This window comes from Gekko japonicus, unplaced genomic scaffold (genome assembly GCF_001447785.1).
Source record: "Gekko japonicus isolate JY-2015 unplaced genomic scaffold, Gekko_japonicus_V1.1 scaffold392, whole genome shotgun sequence".
NCBI classification, from domain to species: Eukaryota; Metazoa; Chordata; class Lepidosauria; order Squamata; family Gekkonidae; genus Gekko; species Gekko japonicus.
In genome coordinates this window covers 917,998-931,592 of record NW_015174853.1, presented here as the reverse complement: position 1 = coordinate 931,592, position 13,595 = coordinate 917,998, and the positions used below count along the sequence as shown (strand labels likewise).

The 13,595-nt window shown below is 43.7% G+C and overlaps 1 protein-coding gene across 1 annotated transcript in view; it reads left to right on the top strand.

Annotated features, from left to right (window-relative positions):
- The window catches only part of WDR64 (WD repeat domain 64), a gene marked incomplete at its 3' end in the record, with an annotated part of 128,473 nt that overhangs the window by 78,812 nt on the left and 36,066 nt on the right, over positions 1-13,595 (top strand). The window contains exons 11-12 of the mRNA XM_015424565.1: positions 11,125-11,251; positions 13,197-13,345. Of these exons, the coding sequence (XP_015280051.1) occupies positions 11,125-11,251; positions 13,197-13,345 (276 nt within the window). The remainder of the gene's footprint in view (positions 1-11,124; positions 11,252-13,196; positions 13,346-13,595) is intronic.

The following is a 13,595-nucleotide window of genomic DNA, read 5'->3' as shown; positions in this document are numbered from 1 at the left end:
AGCATAGCGTAGTGATTTCAGCTCATACTTTACTTAAGAATTAGGAAAACTTGAGATACAGTAGCCAACCAGAAGCTGCTTTAAATACAAGTACAAACTACACCCAAATCACACACACCCACCTTTAAATACAAGTACAAACCACACCCAAATCACACCCACCCACACCCGTGAAAGGATTATATACAAAGTTACTGCAACCAGGGGTAATTTCATAGAAAAAGAGGTGCAGGAGCTCATTAGCATATAGCAGATAGAACACAGGACTAGATGGATCCATGTTTCAGATAGGATAGGAGTCATGTCATGTATTCAGAACCTCAGAGGAGGGCATTAGTGAGAACACAACAAATAACAATTACATGCAAAAAACACCAGATGGCCTGGAAAGGCCTTTAAAATACAATCCTAAACAGAGCTACTTCAGTCTAAGCCTGTAGATTTCTATGAGTTAAACTAGTATAAAGTACTGAGACTGAAGCATAGCGTAGTGATTTCAGCTCATCCTTTACTTAAGAATTAGGAAAACTTGAGATACAGTAGCCAACCAGAAGCTGCTTTAAATACAAGTACAAACTACACCCAAATCACACACACCCACACCCGTGAAATGATTATATACAAAGTTACTGCAACCATAGGTTCCCTTGAGGATCCAGGCGGCCCAATAGGCTGGCTCTAGGATTCTCTCCTTCTATTGTCTAGGGATGCGAAGCTAGGCTAGTTCGCATGGCCGTGTGGAAAGGCAACCGCGTGTGTGGTCACCATTAGTACACAACACCCCTCCCCCCATGGTTCAAATCTCCCCTAGCAAACATAGTCTTTGAGATATGCGAGTCTCTGTCGTTCTTGCGTTGAACAGCATACTTCGGGGGCCGGGGCAGTGCTGTCATGTGCTGCTCCTGGGTTCTCTGGGGAAGGTGCCGGGGTTTCTGCCAGGGCAGATGTGCTGCCGGGATCCGGGCTGCAGGCTGGCTCTGCGCTGTCCGCGTCGAACGCGGGCTGCAGGCTGGCTCTGGGTTGTCGCCGTCGAAGCGCATGGCCGTAGCTGGGGTTGAGTAGATACTTCCGGCTCTTCCGGGCTCTGATAGTTGGCTTCGCTCTCTTCAGGTACCTCCGGGGCAGCTGGGAGGATGTGGCAGTGCAGCTGGTCTATATGTCATCACAGCAGCTGGCCATCTTTTCAGGATACCTCGTACAAACGTGGGCCTGTCAGCCGGACTACCTTGGCTGGGACCCATGTGGTCTCCCGGAAATAACCCTTGGGAAGCTTCCTGCTCTTCTGTGGTTGTGTTGTGCTCTGGGGCCCTACCCGGATGGAGGTGGTCTAGCGGGGTGGTGAGGCGCCGTCCCATTAGTAGCTTCACTGGGCTGCGGCCTGTGGTGGAATGGGGTGTCATTCGCTGGCTAAATAGGAAGGCAGCCAGCTTGTAGTCCCAGTTCCCCTTGTCCATGCGACGCAGGGAGTCTTTCATAGTCCGGACCACCCGCCTAAGACGAGTCCGGAGAGGACGCCTGGGTGCGATCTCGTTGATGGCTGTGGAGAGCTGGACATGCCAGTCCTCCACTAGTTCATCTAATGAGCCGCCAGGGGGCCTAGGATCCTGCAGAGCCCTCTGGATCCGCAATGGGTCCATCTGGGCTCGTGGGCAAGCATAAATCTGCTCTCCGCCTACTAAGGGTCGGGGTGGAACCTTCAGATGGGCCTTCAGGGCCAGGTGGTCGGACCATGGCACTGCCTCAGCAGTAATCCGACCCACCCCGCCGCAAAGATCAAATCGAGCATGTGACCAGCCTAATGCGTGGGGGCCAAAACAAACTGCGAGAGTCCCAGTGCTGCCATGGATGACACTAGGTCCGTAGCCCGGCTGGAGGCCACATCCTCGGCATGGACGTTGAAGTCACCCAGGACAATCAGTCTAGGGTGATCCAACACCCAGCCTGATACGGCCTCCAGCAGGGACAGCAGACTACTGGCCAGTGCATTGGGCGGTCAGTACACCAGCCAGATCGCCAAACTCTCCACAGCCTCCAGCATCGCGCCGACACACTCTAAGCCAGCAATCTCCACAGACGGGAGCGTCCTGAAGGAGTAAGCCTCCCGAATGAAGATAGCCACTCCTCCCCCTGCCCCCTAGTCCGTGATTGGTGGAGGACCGAGTAACCCGGGGGGCAAGCTGAGTGAGAGCTACCGTCTCACCCTCCCTCACCCAGGTGTTGGTCACGCACTCCAGGTCAAGATCTAAAGATCATATAAAGTACTGGGTCCAGACGCATAGGAGTAATTTCAGTTCATAGTTTATTAAGACACACAGTCAAGACTGGAATAGCAGGACTGGAGCCCTGCTTAAATCCGTGAGGCACACCACACCCAACACATACCCCGCTCCCTGTGATAGGTCATTTACCCAGTGTCCATACCCATAGGTCGGGCGTAGGATTCGGAGTAGCCGATAGACTCGCTCTAGGATCCTCGCCCGCTATTGTTTCCGATCTTCAAGCTGCGCTTCTTCACCCAGCCACGTGTTTGCCCAAGCCCATGTGGAGCCCTTGTTGGTTCACAACGCCCCTCCCCCCATGGTTCAAATCTCCCCTAGCAAACATAGTCTTTGAGATATGCAAGTCTCTGTCGTTCTTGCATTGAACAGCATACTTCGGGGGCCGGGGCAGTGCTGTCATGTGCTGCTCCTGGGTTCTCTGGGGAAGGTGCCGGGGTTTCTGCCAGGGCAGATGTGCTGCCGGGATCCGGGCTGCAGGCTGGCTCTGGGTTGTCGCCGTCGAAGCGCATGGCCGTAGCTGGGGTTGAGTAGATACTTCCGGCTCTTCCGGGCTCTGATAGTCGGCTTCGCTCTCTTCAGGTACCTCTGGGGCAGCTGGGAGGATGTGGCAGTGCAGCTGGTCTATATGTCATCGCAGCAGCTGGCCACCTTTTCAGGATACCTCGTACAAACGTGGGCCTGTCACCCGGACTACCTTGGCTGGGACCCATGTGGTACTGCGGGCATATACTGGGTCTCCCGGAAATAACCCTCGGGAAGCTTCCTGCTCTTCTGTGGCTGTGTTGTGCTCCGGGGCCCTACCCGGATGGAGGTGGTCTAGCGGGGGGGTGAGGCGCCGTCCCATTAGTAGCTTCACTGGGCTGCGGCCTGTGGTGGAATGGGGTGTCATTCGCTGGCTAAATAGGAAGGCAGCCAGCTTGTAGTCCCAGTTCCCCTTGTCCATGCGACGCAGGGAGTCTTTCATAGTCCGGACCATGCGCTCGGCTTGGCCGTTGGTGGCAGGGTGAAAAGGAGCCGAGCGGATGTGCCTGGTCCTGTAATACTGCACGAACTCCTGGAACTCCGAGGAGGTGAAGGCCGTGCTGTTGTCTGTCACCAGGGAGTCCGGCATCAAACACAGAATACAAAATTGGAATTATATGCTCCAAGTAACCTTTCCCTCTCAGCAATCTGGTGGCTGCATTTTGACCAGTTTTAGTTTCCAGCACTCTTCAATGACAGTTTCCAAAAGAGTGCATTATAATACTCAAATTCAGGCTCAGTGACAACTAAGGCAGCAGTCCCCAACATGGCACTCATGGGCACCACTGAACCCTTTGATACATCTCCTGGTGTCCACTCGCTACCCTGTTTCCTGACCTCTCTTCCTTATTCCTTTTCAAATTCCCTTCTTTATTCTCCTTTATCACGTTCACACTCCTGCTTTTTCTCCTTTTCCATTTTTTCACACACCTTTCTTCCCTTTTCTCTGCCTCTCTTTAATCTTTTTATCCTTTATGGCTACTTCTCAGTTGGCTTCAAGGTGTACTAAAGGCACTGGGAAGACAGAGAAGTAATGGTGACTGATGGGATTGGTGAGGAGGGGGGCAAGCCAAGCTCCAGCTGCTTTCTATGAAGTTCCAGTTGCAACTGCAGCTTAAAGGGTAAAGGGCACCTGAACTCACAGGCTTGGCTTATTTTCATTAGGGGTTTGTGTTTGTTTGAAAGACGTCACCACAATACCCTTCAAACACATGCAGAAAGGGAGCAGGGGAGAGCTGGAAGAGAAACAAGAATTCACATCCCTCCCCCAGTCTCAGCTCACACTGTTAACACCCCCACAGCCAAATAAAATACATTGTACAGAAATTTATAGGCATCATAGTCCTGTCTTAAACTGGATTTTTCAATCCTGCAAAAAATTGCAGGTGGCAACTAAGGCAACCAATCATAATTTAGTTCAGTTGAATAACTGTTAGCTTTATTACCTGAAAGTGTTCTTGACCCTCTTCAAAAACTGAAATCTTCTCATACGTTCCCAAATAATGTATTTAGTAGAAACTTTGTTTTACATATTTATGGACAACTGACAAAAATCCAGCTAACAATTTGAGGCTGTGACCTAGTAGTGACCTAAAACATTTTCAAAAGTTCATGCCAGGTCCAGGATGTAATTGACCTAGCATCTTCTACAGTTCTGATGAGTCATTGGTTTCTAAAAGTGTTCTAAATCAGTTCCTCTAACACTGATGGAAATTAGTCATAGAAACAAGAATATGACATCTGCCAATGTCATAAATGTAAAACCAGAATCAAATTTTACTTTAGTTATACTCCACTGAGGATAGAAAACAACTTTTTCTAATAGTGAATCAGTTCTAAAAAGGAATCAGGATACATTAACTGGAAATGGATCATCTGTGAATGACATACCATATGTGGATAGATTATCCGATTTTTCCCCTTTACAACAGCCCTATGGGGTAAGTTAGTCTTAGGGACAATGCCTAGCCCAATGTTACCACCAATGGCCTGCCTTGTTGTTGAGAGAAATTAGCTATGCAGCAGGAGAAGCCAGAGGGGTATCAGGGATCGCACACCTGTTTATACCAAGGTCTGGTACAGTAAGAAGACTCCAGATTTGAAGAGTAAATTAAATAGTTTTGTTGAAGAGTTTCTGTAATTACAAGCATGATAACCATTCAAGCAAGAGCAAGCAATTCAGAATTAAGAAAATAGAGATGATAATGGTGAATAGAAGGGTCAGTTATGGGGTTATACTACCTGTCTAGAGGTCCTTAAAGAGAATAGCACCAACAGCCAGCATTATGCACTAAGGAGTGGGCCCAAAGGAGAGACTTAGGGGGTACACTGAAAGTACAGGTACTGTCAGAGTGCACACTTTGATGGCCATGTGCTTGGATGGATATAGACATTGAAACACAATGTGGACCAATGGGAGGCCTTGAGGGGCTTGTCTTAGGTGAAGACAAAAGATTACCTGGACCAGTAAAGGGTAACAAGGGGTGTAACACCAGGAGGAGCAAAACCTAGGTGTGACCAATGAAGTCCCAGAGGGGCGGAGTCTGGATTCACAACAGCGTTGATGAGATTAGCCAGGTGCTGGATGGCTCTACTGGAGCTGACTGAATGAGTTTGATGACCATTGATGGTCCTACCAAGGCAGGTTGAATAGGTTCTCAGGTTTACACACAAGGTGGGAAATGGGTCCGTGATTGGTGTCAGGAAGGATTGTTAATAATTTGAATGTTTGATTGGTTTATCTCAGTATCCTTGGGATGGGGCAAAAAGGACAGTTGTTTTAGACACATGAGTTTTCACATAGGTATAGGAGTCACATAAAAGGGACTACTTGCAGGTTTAGAGACAGAAAGGGCTATTTGCCAGGTGGCCTCTGAATAGTCTTTAGAAATGTAGATACTGTACCTGGTGGAACCCATTGTTATTCCATAAGCATACCTCTGCAGGGTGGAGTGGGAGGTTGGAGATTGCCTTGGAGGGCTGCCTTGTGCAGCCTGAAATTAAAACAAGTTTTCAGAGCTGTTGCTCACTCTGTGTTTCAGGCCAAGAGTCCCTTTCTTGGCCTGAGTTTGTTTTTTTGGTTTCTGAGTTTCTGGATCAGGTCAGGAGTGTGGTGCACCGCTATTTAGGGCTACCCACAAGTAAGGTAAGCCTCTGGGCTACACCAATATCATACAGTGACTTCATTGCCCAAGCAAGGATTTGAACTCTAGTTTCCTTCTCATGGAGGATAGGTCCATCAGTGGCTATGAGCCATTGGCCATTAGCCATGATGACTAAAGGTAGACTTGACACCCAAAGGCAGTAAATCTCTTAGTATCAGTGATAGCAGGCAACAACAGAGGAAGGCCTCTATGCCTTGTTTGGTGGTTCTCCAGGGCAACTGTGGGACAAGATGCTGGACTAGATGGATCACTGATCTGATCCAGGAGGACACCTCTTCTGTGTTTATGTTTTCCATATTCCAAGAACAACATACTAACCACCAGCTGCATGTTGACATTTCAGATGAAAAGGTGTTAATAGCTTCACTTGCTGAAATACCAGAGATGCTCTTCTTAATGTTTCTACCAGAAGTTTCCCGAAGTTCAAAGTTCTATGCAGATCTTGTAAGGCATTATCTATTCTAGGCATCCTGCAACAGTGCCTTTTTTAAATCTCAGAATTCTCATGTAAGCAGATTTGACTCTGCATAACACTTCTCCAATGCAAATATGCCAGCTCTCTTTACTATCTAGTCATGGACAAGAATAAATGTGAGTGGATGCTTGGTATCTGTTCAGCATACCTGTGTCATTTAAGGGGAAAGAGGTCATTGCATAAGTAAGGTCCAAAGCTTACACAGAGAACAGCATGAATAAGCATCCCCTCCCTCCTCCTTGGTTCTCTGCTTCTCCCTGTGGCCATGGATTGCAGTGATTATGCAAGCGACAGTTTCAGACATGAGTAAATCTGACACAGTTTGCTGCAAGCACTCCTGGAAGAGTTAGTGCCACCACTGTGTATCTAACAATGTACACACGCATGATTGCATGAGCTCAAGCAGAAGGAATAACTGAGAAATTTCAGTATATGTAGAATCATAGAGTTGGAAGGGACCTCCGGGGTCATCTAATGTACTTGGAACATTTGGAGGTGACTATTGATGAAGCCCTGAGGGGAAGCTGTTCTTCTAACAACAACACTATTCTATTCCTGGTGAGAGAGAGAGTTTGCTTTGGAAAATGGACAAGTGATTTAACCTACCATTTCATTATTTTTTTAATATAATTGGTCTTAGAGCATTTTAAATATTTTACTTTTACTAACAATTTATTAATAACCTTTGTACTAATTTTTAACTTAAGAAATCATATTATCACTCAAAATCATATTAAACTATTATCAAAATTAATTAGTATTTAGCCATGATATTCTAATAAGATCAAACATAATTAAATGGGTTTAAACAATTCAACCTCCCTAATATTTCCAGTATCTTTTATCTTTAAATTACACATGATAAGGCTTCCTTAATCACCACTAATTTACAATAGAAAGGACAAAAATAAATAAATAAATAAATAAATTTAAGGTCATTTTTCCAGCTAGTCATATATCAGAAGAAAACCAGTCCCTCCATCTTTTTATATAACTTATTTTTCCTCCTATACATCTGTAATCTACTTTTCTGCCACAGCATATCTACATGTCTTCTTTCTTTATGTGTGCCTTGATTTCCTTGTCTCTCCTCTCTGGTTTTCACCCACTCTAGTTCCCATATTTTGTTATCTCATTTGAATTTCCAAGCCCGTTGTCTTCTTTTTGTTCTTCTGTTTCCTTCTCTTTCAGTTTTTAGTCGTTGTTTATTTTCTTTTGGCAGTTCTAACTTGGCACAAGATGATATTTTTTGTCTCTTTCTTACTATTTCAGTTAAAGGGTATTGGGTTTCTATATAGTCCTTCTTTTGTATAGTTCCCAGATTTTCTGCCATAGAGTAAGCACTGTTCTCCTTTTGCCGATCAACTGGGGTTTCATTCACAATGAGTTACTCCTGCTCTTCCTTTTTGTCAGTTTCTATCTGGATGTTATGGGTTTTTTTCAATAAATTCGCACATGCTTCCTCGCACCCATTTTGTACCGCCTCTTTCAAAACTCTGAGAAACTGCTTGATCGTCATCTCACCCACCTCCATATTCTCGTCAATCTCCTCCTCCGTTCTCATTACAGACACCATTTCCAACAAACTCTCCAAGCTCATTCATTCAAGTTCCAACAACAATGTTCTCAATTTAAAAAGCGTATTTCAATAAAAATAAGTTCTATTTTTTTCTGATATATTTCTTCAAGCAAGTTTGCTCGTGCATGATCTCACATTTTCCTAACTGTGCAGTTTTGCTATGTAACTAATAAATATCCCCAGTACTTCCGGGTGCAATCCAGAGTGCAGCTTTTTCTCTTTGAAAACCCTTAATGATGTAGGAGCAGGATATCTTAAGGACCATCTTCTCCCATAAGAATTTGCCCAGATATTTAGGTCATGGCTGGATATCCTTCTCTGTTTTCTCTCACCCTCTGATGTATGGGCACATGAGAAAGGGCCTCCTCTGCAGCACTACCAAAATGAGAGAATTTCCTCCCCAGGAAGGTTAGCGTTGACCCTACACTGATGGCATCAGCTTTCTGGCATCAACTTCATTTTTTTTTTTAATTTCTAGTTGAAATGCTGTGGTTTTAGTTTCTGTTTAAATGTATGGGAAATGTTTACATATGCTGGCTTTTGAAGGGGTGATTTTTTTGTTTTGGATTACTTTGACACTGGTTGTCTCTCTCTCTCCCCCACCCCTGCCCGTAAGCTACCTGCAAGATTTTATTAAAGTTTCCTGGACACTCTCACCCCAACAACAGTTAGTCAGTGAAGGGGCAAGAAACTTGGGGAATGATGGTATCACATCACACATGTTGCATTATTAGATATGACAGAGGGGAGAGGAGGATCAGCCACACACCCTCTGTTATAGTCAGTTCTGGCTTCATGCCAGCTCTCCATTTCCTGGCTCAGCAGTCTTAAGGCGTATCATTATTCCCACCTCTTGCTTGGGTAGTGGGATGCAAATGACCAATAAGTAGCCGGGCCTTCTGACACACTTCCGGTGATGTCAGGGGGTGTGGCCTTCTGTCACTTCCGGTGATGTCAGGGGGCGTGGCATATGCAAATAAGTTATGCTAATGAGTTATGCTAATGAGCTCCGGCAGCTCTTTTTCTACAACAAGACCCCTGGATATGACAGAGGGGAGAGGAGGAGCAGCCACCCACCCTCCGTTATAGTCAGTTCTGGCTTCATGCCAGCTCTTCTCTCCATTTCCTGGCTCAGCAGCCTTAAGGTGTATCATTATTCCCACCTCTTGCTTGGGAAGTGGGATGCAAATGACCATACACAGGTACTTTGTAGCAGATGCGCTAACACCAAGAAGCCATAGAAAGGTATTAGGCAGCCATCTGGCTCTCAGTACACAGCATGAACCCAGGATGCTAATCAGATTAGTTCTATTTTTGGCTCACCATCCCCAAAACATTAGTAATTTAATAAACTGTATACACAACAAATGCCCTTTGCTTTGGAACTTCTCTTTCTGCCTCAGGCAGGCTTTCTGAACAGAAGAGTGTGTTTGAGCCAAATATTCTAATGACAGCTATGCACATACTCACTGATAATCTCCAAACATTCAAGAAATCACAGGACATGAAGTCTGTGTCTGATTATATTTTCCTCACAACTGCTAAGAATGTGGGCATATGTTTGTGTTATGCATTGACTTGTCATTAGTGAGTACTGTGCAGTGCACTCATCAGGATTGTCATTCCCTGAACTTAATAGTGCTCACCACCCACGCTGTCTGCTGGCATCCTTTTGGTACTGAGGACCAACTGATGTACGTCTCCAAGCAGAATTTGTTGGTGATCAAACAATATTTTTGGCTTGATAATAACCATCATTTATTTTGAAGTTTAATTGGTTTTCTCATGCTGTTACTGGTGCTGGAAATTATTATATTGTGAAAGTCAATGTGATGCGTAGGATTATGACTAGGGAGATTCTGGGTTCAAGTTCCCACTCAGCTATGACGTTCATTGGGCCTGTCACACTCTCTTATTTTAACTTACTTCACATGGCTGTTGTGAGGATAGCATGGAGGAGGAAGAACCCTGGGCTTCTTGAAGGAAGAGTACGAATAAAATCCAATAGGCGGGTTTTCAGGATTTGATTGTGGCAACTATGGGTTTGGTCAAAATAGCCACACGGACTCCCATCGATAGATCATATTTTTTTTAACCCTCACTTCCTCCAAGAATCTCAAGGTGGTTTGCACGCGTATCCCCTCTGTTTTATGCTCGCAGGATTCTGTGCATTACATGAGACAGAGTGAGAATGGCTGTGGGCTTCACAAAGGAGGAGAGATTTGTGCCTGGGTCTTTCCGGTCCTAGTCCAGGACACTGACTGCGATGCCACCCTGGCTGTCTTTAAGGGAAAGTTGCAACTATCCTGAGTTTTGATCACTAGAAGAGCTGAGTTGCCATTCTGATTGTGTCCTCTCAGGATGACCCCCCCCCCACTTCTTCCTTATCCATAGGGAAGGAAGGACTGATGCAGATAAGTGTCCCAAGCTATTTTCTGTATTACGGCCTTTCCCCAGAACTTTCTTCATCCAGTTTTATTTCATGCTTTATCTATTAAAAATGATCTCAAGCCAATTCTCTTTGAAGCCATTTTTGTAACTGTTCTGCTCCCCCCCCCCCTTTTCCTTTCAGGGTGCTGCTATTGCTATGTATTAATGCAATTATAATATGTTTTAGCAACCTGCTTGGAGAATCTATTCTGGATAGAAAAATGACTGTGCTTTTTAAAATTAAGTAAATAATAACTAAATTCAACTCTTGTCTCTTCTATTCGTGGTGAATCTAACTCAGTGGCTGTGATCTTCTTTGGGCCATGAATGGTTAGGTGGCTTTTCATAGTGCACTGATGTAGGAGGAGAAGCAGTATGAACGAGTTGTGCCACTTCTAATGTGAAATGCAACAAGGAACTTTATGGCATGAAATGGGTAATCCCCATATTTAAAACGATCTTGCACATCCTTTCAAGTTCTCTTTCATACATTATGGCGGAAGCCTGGAAGGAATACTCCTCTTTGGTATTCTCTTTGCTTCTTTGGTTGTGGCACATGATAAATGCATATTGCATATGAGGTTATATTTCCACTGTAAGCCACCTTGAGTACCACCAGGGAGAAACGTGGCTAATAAATGTTTTAAATAAATAATATATTTGGTTTTCTTACAGATTTTCAGAGTATGGGATATCCATACACTTTCACTGATGCAAATTTTCCATGATACCCAAGCGGGACCCAGAGATGCACAGATCTTTACTATGGTATTTGACAATAACCACGGCATACTTATTACAGGTATGCTTGTCTAACTAATGAGTTCGAAATCTACCCCTTCTCTAAGAAGATGGTAAATATGCTAATAAATAATTCTAGAAGATAGACATTATCGTTCAGTTGACTTGTCAAGAACAAAAGGATTTCTTTAGAAATTAGGAAAACAAGTTGTTTTTAAAGAATTAAAGTAACTCTGTCCTCTAATTTTGAGAATTCTAGGTTACATACAGCAACTAATCCCCACTCTGCCGCAGAAGCTTGCTTGGTGATCTTGGGGTAGTCTCTCTCTCTCTCTCTCACACACACACACATATACACCCCATTCTGAGTTCCTTGGAGAAAGACAGAATAAAAATGAGATAAATTCACACTCAACACACACACTTTTTCACTTAAACACTCTGTAAAATAACTGCTGTGCTCAAGAGTTTGTGTTATTGGTTTATTGATTAAACCAAACAACACTTCTTCCCACAAGATCTGATCCTCTTGAAACAGGAGCTGCTTCAAGAGCTCAGGAAGCATCACCTTTGCATCTGCAGGGAGTACCCGTGTAGAAGCTGCCTACATTGTAGGAGCATCCTTGGCTTGGAATTGCTCAACATTTTATGAAACCTACCAACCAACCTTTTGTGATTGGCCCCAGCACGGCCATTTTGTGGTGGCACCCACTCCATTTTCTCAAATTTACAAAACTGATCACATGGTCAATGTAGTTGGAGATGACTGAGAAGATTCCAGTATGTTATGCAAAATGCTTTTGAGTCTGGGTTTTGTTTATTTTGTTTTTTCAACTTAGGGTAGTGCATTGTACATAGAGCAAACATTGCATCAGCAATTTTAATTTTTTTATTTATTTACATTATTTATAGTCTTTTCTTACTGAGAATCAAGGCTGATTACACAGAGCAAATCAATACAATCAACAAGATGAGACACGCAATAAATAATAAAATAGGATTTGTGCTGCAGAAATCTGAAACCAAGTAGAAATGTGAACAGAGCTGAAACAAAGCATAAGCATTAACATGACACATTAAATGTTGCAGAAATTACATGGTCGGATTCTACTCACAGCAACAGACAGTATGAACTATAAACAGTAGTATAGTCTCTAATCCTTTACCAAAGCATCTTTCTGAACTATTTCAATACAGCACAGCCCTATTACCTGTGTAAAAAAGTCAGGCCATTCCATAAGGTGGGGGCCACAACAGAAAATTCATGTGCGGGGGCAGTTATAGATTTTGCCTGTTTGCAGGGCATATGCACTCCTACAGTACGCCATCTGAAGCAACTAATTAAACTTCGTCAGGACTTTATGAATTATTTATAATTGAACTGTTTTAGATGATTTTATGTCGATGTTAATTGTTATTTATGTATTAACCAATGTTTAGCTGCCCTGAGCCTGCTTTTGTAGGGAGGGCAGGGTACAAATTAAATAAATACTGCTCTCTCAATCACTTTGCGCAGAAAGGACAGATTAGAGATTGGGTGATAATTGGCCACATCATTTTTCTGTTGGGATGGTTTTTAAAGTAAGTAGCCAAGGTAAGGAGCCCTGAGTTAGTGAACGATGTATGATAGAAACTAAGGGCTCAGTGTTGTGGTCTTTACATGATTTTGACAGCCCAGAAGAGTAAGGATCCAGGGCACAACTAGTGCTCCCAGAATCCTGTCAACATCCATCATGGAAACAGGGTCAAGACGGTTGATAACTAGACCAGACAATGTAGTAGACATTTCTTCTGATGGACGTATGTTATAGCTGGCATCTAGATCAGAGGACATTCGTGATATTTATTTTCAAGCAGCATTCAATAGTGGGCAAAATAACCAGTGTGTTCATGCTGTCTATTATACATTATCAGCTATTTGAAATACAGACTTAACATGTTTTCTAACATGACGTGGTATACTCATGAACAATTTTTTGCATTTATCCATACTATATGGTCCACAGGATCAGCTGTCATTGATATTTATCCTCTAACACGGATGATACAAGACACAAAGCAGGTCCCTCAGACGCATGAAAGGAACATCAATGTGCTGTTATACAATAAGCCCTTTCACCAAGTTCTTACAATCTGTGCTGAGTCTATTGTAAGAGTGAGTATAAATCCTGTCAGCCTTTCAAATGCAAAATCTATTATTTTGAATAACTTAAGAACAATTAAGCAAGTGTTAAACAAGAAACTTGCTTATTATGCAGATCATAATTTTGAAGCCATTTAAAGGCTTAATTCTCCTAAGGATTGATTATCTATGATAAATAAATGATTTAGTTGCAGAGCAGATGTTTTTGTGTTGGGAAACATTCAGCTGAACTGCAGACTCAAAAGTAATTACTTTTGCTTGT